This window comes from Cervus canadensis, chromosome 22, assembly GCF_019320065.1.
Source record: "Cervus canadensis isolate Bull #8, Minnesota chromosome 22, ASM1932006v1, whole genome shotgun sequence".
Taxonomy (NCBI): domain Eukaryota; kingdom Metazoa; phylum Chordata; class Mammalia; order Artiodactyla; family Cervidae; genus Cervus; species Cervus canadensis.
In genome coordinates this window covers 42,485,292-42,495,929 of record NC_057407.1, presented here as the reverse complement: position 1 = coordinate 42,495,929, position 10,638 = coordinate 42,485,292, and the positions used below count along the sequence as shown (strand labels likewise).

The following is a 10,638-nucleotide window of genomic DNA, read 5'->3' as shown; positions in this document are numbered from 1 at the left end:
AAGCTTTCGAAACATGCATACACCCTTCCTTTCTGGCTTTTTCTGGAAGTGAGGCTGGCCTGCCATCCCAAGGGTAAGAGTCGTACACTCAGTGCCCATGCTCTCTTCCAGCTGGGGCTGAAGGCCAGGGGAGGGGCTGCCCTGGGAGCTGGAAATAAAGTGGAGGGAGGGTTGGGCTGAGCAGGGCAGGATTGGAAGGTTAAAAGGCTGTGAGCTGGAGGTAAGGAGTTTTATATTCTGGGTTTTTTTGTTTGGGTTTAGGTTTGGTTTTGGCTCCTGGAGTACAGGTGAAGTGGGGCTTGGCAGTTTTGTGATTGGGGGTGAGGAGTGAGGCTGGAGCAAGCTGAAGGGGAAAGTGCTAAGTCGGGGCAGAGGGCTTTCACAGTCAGGCTGGCCTGGGGAGGCCCCCACATTGTCAAAAGGAAAGACTAGGGAGGGGCCTGTGCTCCATATACTCCTTGAGCCCCTTGCTCTGCACCAGGCCTGGTCTGCGGTCTGCGCTGGGGTGGGAACAGGAGAGCATTTCAGGGTGAGGCACCCAGGGAGAGGTTGGAGGGAGTGTGGCAGAAGCGGACACCGAGGCCCACCTGGCTGGGAAGAAGGAAGTGCAGGATGGAGGGGAAATTCTGTGAGCGATCACAGAATGCAGTGAAACTCAGCCTTCAAGGCTGCAAAGCTTTAGCCCTGGGCTGGAGGGAGGCACTGCTGGTGGAGGAACTGGCTGCAGGAAGGCCTGGATCAGGCAGGCTCAGGAAAGAAGGGCTGGCAGGTCAGCCCAGGGCTGTCGGCTAGAGCTGTGCTGCCCAGAATGGCTGCCAGCAGCTCGCAGCCCTGGTGGTTGTGTACATCTAAATCAGTTAACGTTCAATAAGATTAAAATCCAGCTTTTCAGTCATACTAGGCACACTTCAAGTGCTCAATAGCCATGTTAGGGTAGCAGCTCCAGTATTAGAACAGATATAGAACCCACCATGGTAGAAAGTCCCTTTGGCCAGTGGGAAGCCTTCGGAGGGGTTTGGATTGCTCAAGGAGCCACTGGAAAGAGCAGGCTTAGTCTGCGGGGTGCCTGGCCTGGGAGGTCTCCGGACGACAGGTGAGGGAAGGTCCCCAGCACTAAGGTGGTGTGACTAACTTCCTGCCAGCATAAAGTGGACTCTGTCCCCAAGGACGGAAACTAACTGAGCAGGGCCTCTTCACTTCGACTTGGGCTCCCCGATCAGTGTGATGGGAACCAGGGGTCAGAGAGACATGGAGTGAGTGGTGCCGGGGAGGGAGGCATGGCTGCTGAAGGGGGCTGAGCCTGGGCACTGAGGGGGTCTCCAACTTGGTCACAGTGGTCTACTGGGGTTGGACAGGAGAAGGGCTGGGGGAGGTGTGTTTGAGCTGCGAGGGGAAACCAGAGTGGAGGCCTGATGGATGGAGGTGGGGTTGCACTGTTTCAAAAAACAAGAGAGGACTTTACTGGCATCCATTGTTTAAGACTCCCAACTTCCACTGCAGAGGGGGTGGGGTTCAATCCCTAATCAGGGAACTAAGATCCCCCATGCCCAGTGAGGTGGCCAAAATAACATTAAAAAAAAAAAAGATAGAGAGAAGCCTCTCATCCCCTGCAATGGGCTATCTCTGCTTCCTTTCCAGGCCCAACACTATCCAGCTGACGAGGATGGAATACGCCATGAAGTCCCTCAGCCTTCTCTACCCTAAGTCCCTCTCCAGGTGAGGAGAGCCAAGTGGGGAAGGGAAGGAGAACTAACGTGCTCTGTAGGGCAGACCTTGATAGAGAAGTCACCTGGGCATCTTTTCAAATGCAGACGCTGATTCAGGAGGTCTGGAGTGGGATCCTTCCACAAGTCCCCAGGAGATATTAAGGCTGCTGCCTCCTCCCAATCCTCCTATCACACCCTGAGTAGAAACATGGAGACACTGCTTAAGGTTTTGATTCTTGATCTCACTTAAAGTTCACCACAACTTTGAGAAGCGGGGATTATTATGCCAGATTAATAGGCAGGGCAACTGAGGCACAGGGTGGGCACTCTCTTGGAGCAAATGTGTAGTGAAGCCAAGATTTGAACTTGGGTCTGCCTGACTCCAAAACCTAGGTTCCTTGCAGTCCTTTGGTTCTCCATTGTGTATCTGAGTTCAAAACTCTCTTATCCTGACCTCAGCTTTGCCGTTTCATCTCACATTACAGATGATAAGAAGGAGGCCGAGAGAGGAAAGTAGTAACTGGGCATAGGCTGGGCCACCTTCTGTCACTGGCTACTTGTCACGGTCTGAGACCCGGCAGCATCAATGTCACTCGGGAACTCATTACATATGTAACATCTCAGACCTCACCCAGACCTACTGAATTGGAGCCTGCATTTTTAACAAGATCCCCAGGGGACATATATGTCCACGAAAGTCTAAGATGCACTGATCCAGCAGGCTTTTGAGGAAGACTAGGCAGAGCAGACTGGGTGGATGACAGGGGAAGAGGAGCATGCTGAGCTGAGCCTAGAGAACTGGGGAGTGAGTTACCCTCTGGTGGAAGGGCTGGAAGGCAGCAGACAGCTCATGCTGATGCTCCCAATGACTCCCAGGTACACGGCAGTGAGCACTTCGGTGGTGACCCAGCAGCAGCTGTCGGAGCCCAGTGCAGAGGCCTCCAGGGCCCGGCCCTGCAGAGTAACCACTGCTGACCGGAGTGTGAGGAAGGGCATCATGGCGCACAGTCTTGAAGACCTCCATGTCAAGGTAGGGGCGGGCCTGCCTCCACACAGCTCACCATGGGGACCTTGGTTGAGAGTTGGCAGCTGATAGCTGCCTCTGGCCTTGGTGTCATGAGGTAGGACTTCAGTAGGGATTGAGTTCATAAGAAAGACATGCTCTGAAAAATACCACTGGTCTATTGTTAGTATCAAATGGTAATGCACTGCCTTCTTCCTGTCACCAGACAGACAGACTCCAGACGGGCACCATCAGCCTATTGAAGTTGCCATCAGAAAGGAAATCTTGGCCTTCCCTGGTGGTCCAGTGGTTAAGACTGTGCTTCCAATGCAGGGGGCCTGGGTTCAATCCCTGGAGGGGGAAAGGTCCCACATGCCCCTTAGCATGGAGAAAAAAAACTTTTTTCAATTGAAAAAAAAAATGAAAACTATTGATCAGTAAGGTTCCAGAGAGGAAACCAAGGACACATAATACTGATGGGTGGGAGTAACAGTGGGCAAGAATGACACCCTTCCCCATCTCCATGCTCCCCCTCCACTTGGTTGGGAGTAACTTATCCTAGTCATTCCTTCTTTTTAAAAAAAAAATTATTTATTTATTACTTTTGGCTGCACTGGGTTTTTGTTGCTGCGAAGGTGTTTGTCTAACTGAGGCAACAGGAGTTACTCACTAGCTGTGATGTGCAGGCTTCTCTTTATGGTGGCTTCTCTTGTTGCAGAGCATGGGCTCCAGGGTGCTGGGGCTTCAGCAGTTGCTCAAGAGCTGAGGCTTGATAGTTGTGGTACATGGGCTTAGTTGCTCCACAGCATGTGGGATCTTCCCGGACCAGGGATCAAACTTGTGCCTCCTACACTGGCAGGAGGATTCTTTACCACCGAGCCACCAGGGAAGCCCCTAATCATTCCTTCTTATAAAGACACCTTTCCTTCTTAAAGTCTCATTAGGATTAGGGCCCACTCTAATGCCTCACTTTAATGTAATTACTTCTGTAAAGACTCTATCTCCAATTATAGTCACATTCTGAGGTTTTGGGATTAGGACTTCAGTATATGAATTTCACGGGGATACCATTTAGCCCATAATACATACGAATCAAGTGGATATAACTGAAGGTCCAGAAATAAATCCATGTATCTGTGGTCAATTGATTTTTGACAGAATGCCAAGGTTATTCAATGAAGAAAGGGTAGTCTTTTCAACAAATGGTGCAGAGTCAATGGGCTATGCAAATGCCAAAGATCAAGTTGGATCCCTCCCTCATATTATGCATAAAATTAATTCAAAGTGGATCAAACACCTAAATGCAGAGCTAAAACTATAAAATCCTTAGAAGAAAACATAGGAATAAGAGTACATAACCTTGGTTTCTTAGATATGGCACTAAACCTCGAAGCAACCAAAGGGAAAAAGTTGGACTTTATCAACATTAAGAACTTTTGTGCATCAAAGGACACTAACAAAAAATGAAAAGATAATCCACAGAATGGGTGAAAATATTTGCAAATCACATATCTGATAAGGGTCCAGTATCAAGAATATATAAAGAACTCTTAAAAGAGGATCTACTTGAAAATGGCAAAAAATCAGAATAGATGTTTTTCCAAAGAAGATGTACAAATGGCTAATAACACATGAAAAGATGCTCAACATCCTTAGTCATTAGGAAAATGAAAATAAAAAACATTTCATAACATTAGAATGGCTAAAATGAAGACAGATAATAACAAGTGTTGGTAAGGATGTGGAGAAGTTGCTAGTGGGAATATTAAATCATGCAACTGCTTTGAAAAACAGGTTGGTAGTTCTCTAAGAAGAGTAAACATAGAGTTATTACATGACCCAGAAACTCCAATCCCAGGTATATATCCAAGAAAATTGAGAAGATATGTCACACAAAAATGTGTACACGAAAGTGCAAAGCACCATTATTTATGATACTCAAAAAGTAGAAACAACCTATATGTTCATCAATTGAAGAATGGATTAAAAATGTAGCATATCTATTTGGTGGAATATTATTCAGCCATAAAAAAGTAAATATTCGTGCTGAAACACAGATTAACTTTGAAAACTTGCTAAGTGAAAGAAGCCATTTATATGAAATGTCCAGAACAGACAGATCCATAGAGACAGAAAGAAGAGGAGAGGTTGCCAAGGGTGAGGAAATGAGGAGTAACAGTTAATGGGTACTAGGTTTCTCTTTGAGTAAAAATGGGATTGAAAATGTTTTGAAATTAGATAGTGGTGATAGCTGCAGAACTTTGTGAATATAGTAAAAAACCACTGGATTGTGTACTTTTCAAAGAGTGAGTTTTATGACATGTGAATATCAATTAAAAGTTATATATGTGACTCCCATTATATTTTTATTGGACAGCACTATTCTAGAATATTAGCCATGAAGTCAGATAAGGAATACCATGACATAGGTTCTTTGGATGGTGACCCCACAGCAAGAACTCTGGGTTTCAGTCCCATCCTATAAAACCTGGCTCACTCATTCTGTCCTGGCAGCAACCAGCTCTGTGGCTACATATGACGGCAAGAGCATCACTTACCTTATTCCCCAGGTCCGGGATACCCTGATGCTGGCAGACAAGCCTTTCTTTCTGGTGCTGGAGGAAGATGGCACAACTGTAGAGACAGAAGAGTATTTCCAATCCCTGGCAGATGACACCGTGTTCATGGTCCTCCACAAGGGGCAGAAATGGCAGCCCCCATCAGAACAGGTGACATCCCACCTGCGTGGGAGAATATTGGGAGCTTAGGAGAAATCCTTGAGGGATGCCAACCACACGCTTGTCTTGATGCAGAGCACTAGGTACCAGCTCGCCCTCTCCCGCAAGCCTGCCAAGATCGATGTGGCCCGAGTAACCTTCGACCTATACAAGGTGAACCCACAGGACTTCATTGGCTGCCTGAACGTGAAGGCAACTCTCTATGGCACATACTCCCTCTCCTATGATCTGCACTGCTCCGGGGCCAAGCGCATCATGACGTGAGTGAATTGGGATTAGCTGGGGCTGGGGTGGGTACACAGCAATGGGAGCGGCCCTATCTTCTCCCGTGCACCCTCAGCCTTCTGGGAGCCTGGGACTGGTGTTGATGCTGACAAACCATGACAGTTAGCATTTGTCTAGGACTTCATGGCTGCGTTCATGTTTTAGTTTATAGTAGTGTATACCAAAGGGATTCATACACTCCTGCTGGTGGAATCTGGATACATTTAGCTTTCCTAATCACCTTCCACTATAACAACTAATTATTTTTCACCTCAAGTAGTAACTTTTCCTAGGTAATCCTCTAATTGACTTTTAAAAAGTGAACATGTGTCAAAAATTTTACTGAACCCAATTAAGGAGAGAACCAGCAAGAAGTTACAATCAGTTCAAAATCCCACCCATGTATAGATTCATCAAGAATGCTGAGCTAAATTTATAAATACAAACCTGGATTTTTCCATGGGTGTGGGAGGGATGAAATAACTGTCCTTCCATAGATCAGAATTAATCTGCCATTTATAGGTAATCATCATTTATATGTCTAATAAATTAAAAAAAATCTTTTTACTTTACTTTTGAAAGTCTAATCAAGTATTGAAGGAAGCATGGGAATATGTAATTAAAGTACAGTTATGGTGGTGGTTCCCAAATTCAGTTGCTCCAAGGGGTGCTCTAGAGAACTCTTACCCCATTAAGCAAATGTAGCCAACTAGTTCAAAACCACAAAGCTGGCCTCTTGCCAGTTAGTTCTGACAGATGCCGCTTCCCAGTTGCTTCATTTAGTGTTTACTGAGCACTCTCTGTGTGCCTGACCCTATGCTGTGAGCTAGAGATGCAGGGATAAACAAGATGTCAGAGCAACCGCCCAGAGGGCAAGAATTTTTGTAGCCTCCAGTTCCTTGGAGAATGCTGTGTCAGCTGGTAACACAGCAATAATTCAAATAATGGGAGAAGCAATGAAGTTACATATGAATTGTCATTCACAGTGGGCTTCTGAGAAATCCTCCTCTGGGTCTCCAGAGTTCTGCCAGAAGGTATAAGGCTAGAGCATAGCAGACCTTCTTGGCTTTCCGAGTTTATTCTCTGCATTTCCAGTCTGCAATGAGGGACCTGAGGCTGCGGGGTTCTGCCTGCCACAGATGACACTCAGCGGCAGGCTCAGGCCTGGTTCTGTGGCAAGACGTTCCATTTTCCTCCTGCCCCATATCATGTCCCCTCTTGGTCTGGGCTTGCTGCCAACAGTCTGCAGGTTGCAAAATCTAGAGCAAGAAGTTTCAGTCTTTAAACTCTGTCCATCTAGGGGAAGTGGGACTCTGACCTAAACATAGTAAGGCATACTGGTACCGAAAAACAATAATGATAGCAAGCTGGAATCCCTGGAATGATTTAAGGGTGTCAGTAAGTGTTTTTTCTTTAATGGTGGTAAAATAGACATACCATCAAGTTTACCATTTTAACCACTTTTTTTTTTTAAGTATAAAATTCAGTGACATTAAGTACATTCATAATAGTGTGCAATGGTCACTTGTACATACATTCCCAGAACTTTTCATCATCCCAAACTATAGCTCTGTACCCATTATTATACTCACTGTGTCCGCCCTGCCCAGCCATACTTACCTCTGTTCTCCTGGCTCTGTTAGTTTTCTTATTCTAGGTAACTCATGTAAGTGGGATCATACAATACTTGCCCTTTGGTGTCTGGCTTATTTCACTTAGCATCATGTTTTCAAAGTTCATCCATATTGTAGCATGTGTCATAATTTCATTCCTATCTATGTCCAGATGGCTAGTTTGAAGCCTCAGATCTCTAATCTGGGAAATGGGTATTCTTCTCGGGTACAGCCTTTACATTTCTGAAGGATTTTCCTGTACAGATGTTCATGGTTCAAACTGTCTTTCTGTCCCCCTCCACCTCAATCATAAGTTTCATTTATTGAATGAAGGTTAACAGAAGACAAATTTTAATATCAGCCAGGAAGAATTCATTTTCCTTTTGTTTTCTTCTCCCTGCTAGGACTAGACACCCGTGGTGACCCTCTTTCAAACAGATCTGGATAAGAATTTGGTTAAAGTAGTCAAGCATTCAACCACCTAGTCTTGACCCGACATCTCCCCTGTTCTTCTACACATCAGGCCCTGTATTAAACGATTTATATTATTTCAACCTCCTTAACCCTGTGTGGGATCAAAGTGGTGTGACACAGATGAGGGGGCTGCAGCCCAGAGCTATAGCAGTTTGCCAAGCTAGTCGCAGCCAGTGAGGCTGGGTGAGAACTCAAGCCTGTCTGACTGGAGTTCTGCTGTCTTTGCACCGCAGCGCCAGGCAGGGAGATCTTCACATCCAGCACTCTGAAAACTACCTAGATTACAAATGTCTTGGTAACACTTCTGTCTAGAACAGAGGTGGTGAATGGGCAGGGTTATGTGACGTAGATCCATCTGGCTGATCCAAAGTTATCAACAATATTAGAAAGATTAAAGGAGTTTGAATTTTGCAGGAGAATACGCAGACATCTCACTTAAGGCAGACCCTGTCCCATCTGCTGAGGGAAGGCAACATCTGTTCTCTTTGCACCTCACTCTGCAGTTTATGAAACAGAGCCTGGGGGAGCAGGCATTTAGAGGAGGCAGGAAGGGGTTTTCTTGGTGTTCTGACCTTAACACCTTTGCATTCCACCCAGGGAAGCTCTCCGCTGGGCCCTCTTCGGCATGCGTGCCACAGGCCACATGCTGCTCGGCACCTCCTGTTACCTGCAGCAGCTCCTGGATGCCACAGAGCGGGGACAGCCCCCCAAGGGCAAAGCCACATCCCTCATCCCAACCAGTCTGAAGATGCTGCAGTGAAAGCCCAGCCAAGGACCAGACTGGGGACCCCATGCTCAGCTGGTAGCACCCACAAGCCTGGCAGCTTAGAGAGCTTCTTACCTTCCCACATCTCCCTCAGCTCTACGGGACCATGAATGAGGAAGTGGGGGGAAGGGCCTGAAACCTGGGCTGGGCCAGCCAAAGGAGAAAGGAGGGCTCTTCGCCTGGCCTGGCTCCAGGCCCCAGGTAGCTTAGCGGACTAAGACTCGTCACTAGCAGGCAATGGCAGGGAGGCTGCCCCTCAGCAAGCTGTCTTCACGTGCTACTTTCATTACACTGCCTGCCTCCCGGTCTCTCATCTCAAATGCTCCTGAGTCAACCCACTTGTGTGGGTTAGAGAGGTCACAATAAACTATATATGCTGATATATTTTCTGTGCTTCTGTTCTTTGCAAGGTGAGAGTAGGGTTCTATCTGGAAAGGTCTAAGGGAAGACAGAACTCTGTTGTCAAACCATTCTCCATAATGTGGGGTTATAGGAAATAGCACTTTTTCCACAAAAAAAACAAAAACAAAATTGCAGTTAATTCTGAAACTAGTACTAGACTTAAGTAAACTGTGTAACCAAGATGGTAAGTGACAGTTTCCAAGTAAATTTGCCTACCAGAAGGGCTTTGATTTGGAACAACAAAAGACCTAGAATTGCCAAAGCAATAAAAGAATAAAGCTGGAGGCATAACCCTACCAGACTTCAGACAATGCTACAAAGCTACAGTAATCAAAACAGCACAGAATAGGCACAAAAACAGACATAGGGATCAATGGAACAGAATAAAAAGCCCAGAAATAAACCTGCACACCTACAGATAATTAATCTTTAGCAAAGGAAGTAAGAATATACAATGGAGAAAAGACAGTGTCTTCATTAAGTGGTGCTAGGAAAACTAGACAGCTCCATGTAAAAGAACAAAATTAGAGCATTCTCTAATACTATACCCAAAAGTCAACTCAAAATGGATTAAAGACCTAAATGTAAGACTAGACATTATAAAACTTCTAGAGGAGAACATAGGCAGAACACTCCTTGACATAAAACACAGCAATATTTTCTTTGGATCCATCTCCTAGAGTAATGGAAATAAAAGCAAAAATAAACAAATGGGACCTAATTAAACTCAAAAGCTTTTGCACAGCAAAGGAAACAATAAACAAAATGAAAAGACAACCTCTGGAATGGGAGAAAATATTTGCAAACAATGAGGCCAACAAGGGCTTAATCTCCAAAATATATAAACAGTTCATACAGCTCGACAGAAAAAAAAATAAAAAATTGAGACGATCTAAACAAATATTTCTCCAAAGAAGACATACATATGGCGAATAGGCACATGAAAAGATGCTCAACATTGCTAACTACTAGAGAAATGCAAATCAAAACTACAATGAGGTATCACCTCACACCAGTCAGAATAGCCATCATCAAAAAGCTTACAAATATAAACGCTGGAGAGAGTATGGAGAAAAGGGAACCCTCCTATACTATTGGTGGGAATTTAAATTGTGCAGCCATTATGGAGGACAGTAGGGAGGTTTCCTTACCAAGGGCTTCCCTGATAGCTCACTTGGTAAAGAATCCGCCTACAATGCAGGAGACCCTGGTTTGATTCCTGGGTCAGGAAGATCCTCTGGAGAAGGGATAGGCTACCCACTCCAGTATTCTTGGGCTTCCCTTGTGGTTCAGCTGATAAAGAATCTGCCTGCAATGCAGGAGTCCTGGGTTTGATCCCTGGATTGGGAAGATCCCCTGGAAAAGGCAAAGGCTACCCACTCCAATACTCTGACCAGGAGAATTCCATGGACTGTATAGTTCATGGGGTCATAAAGAGTTGGACACGACTGAGCGACTTTCACTTCACTTCACCTTAAAAAACTAAAAATAAAGTTACCATATCATCCAGCAATCCCACTTGGGCATACATCTGGAAAAGATGGAAAATTTGAAAAGATACACGTACCCCTATTTTCATAATAGCACTGTTTACAATAGCCAAGGGATGGAAGCAACCTAAGTAACCATCAGTAGATGAATGGATAAAGATGTGGTATATACATAAAATGGA

General features: G+C 45.4%; 1 protein-coding gene across 3 annotated transcripts; it reads left to right on the top strand.

The window, feature by feature from the left end:
• The first annotated feature begins 138 nt into the window (after nucleotides 1–138).
• On the top strand, nucleotides 139–8,946 carry CIDEC (cell death inducing DFFA like effector c). 3 transcript variants are annotated; one of them, XM_043442819.1, is made up of 6 exons: nucleotides 139–220; nucleotides 1,639–1,716; nucleotides 2,583–2,736; nucleotides 5,280–5,438; nucleotides 5,523–5,707; nucleotides 8,396–8,946. In XM_043442819.1, the coding sequence occupies exons 2-6, from the start codon at nucleotides 1,664–1,666 to the stop codon at nucleotides 8,556–8,558; spliced, it is 714 nt and encodes a 237-aa protein (XP_043298754.1). In that variant the 5' UTR covers nucleotides 139–220; nucleotides 1,639–1,663; the 3' UTR covers nucleotides 8,559–8,946. The 3 variants fall into 3 exon arrangements, with proteins under 3 accessions (XP_043298754.1, XP_043298755.1, XP_043298756.1); XM_043442820.1 differs by lacking the exon at nucleotides 139–220 and adding an exon at nucleotides 233–287; XM_043442821.1 differs by lacking the exon at nucleotides 139–220 and adding an exon at nucleotides 493–529.
• The last annotated feature ends 1,692 nt before the right edge of the window (nucleotides 8,947–10,638 follow it).

Bases quoted from the DNA above. Each gene is read 5' to 3' on its own strand.
- CIDEC (XM_043442819.1), top strand. From the start codon at position 1,664: ATGGAATACGCCATGAAGTCCCTCAGCCTTCTCTACCCTAAGTCCCTC. The intron at 2,737-5,279 runs GTAGGGGCGGGC...CTTATTCCCCAG, and splicing joins TTGAAGACCTCCATGTCAAG to GTCCGGGATACCCTGATGCT. The intron at 5,708-8,395 runs GTGAGTGAATTG...CATTCCACCCAG, and splicing joins GGGGCCAAGCGCATCATGAC to GGAAGCTCTCCGCTGGGCCC.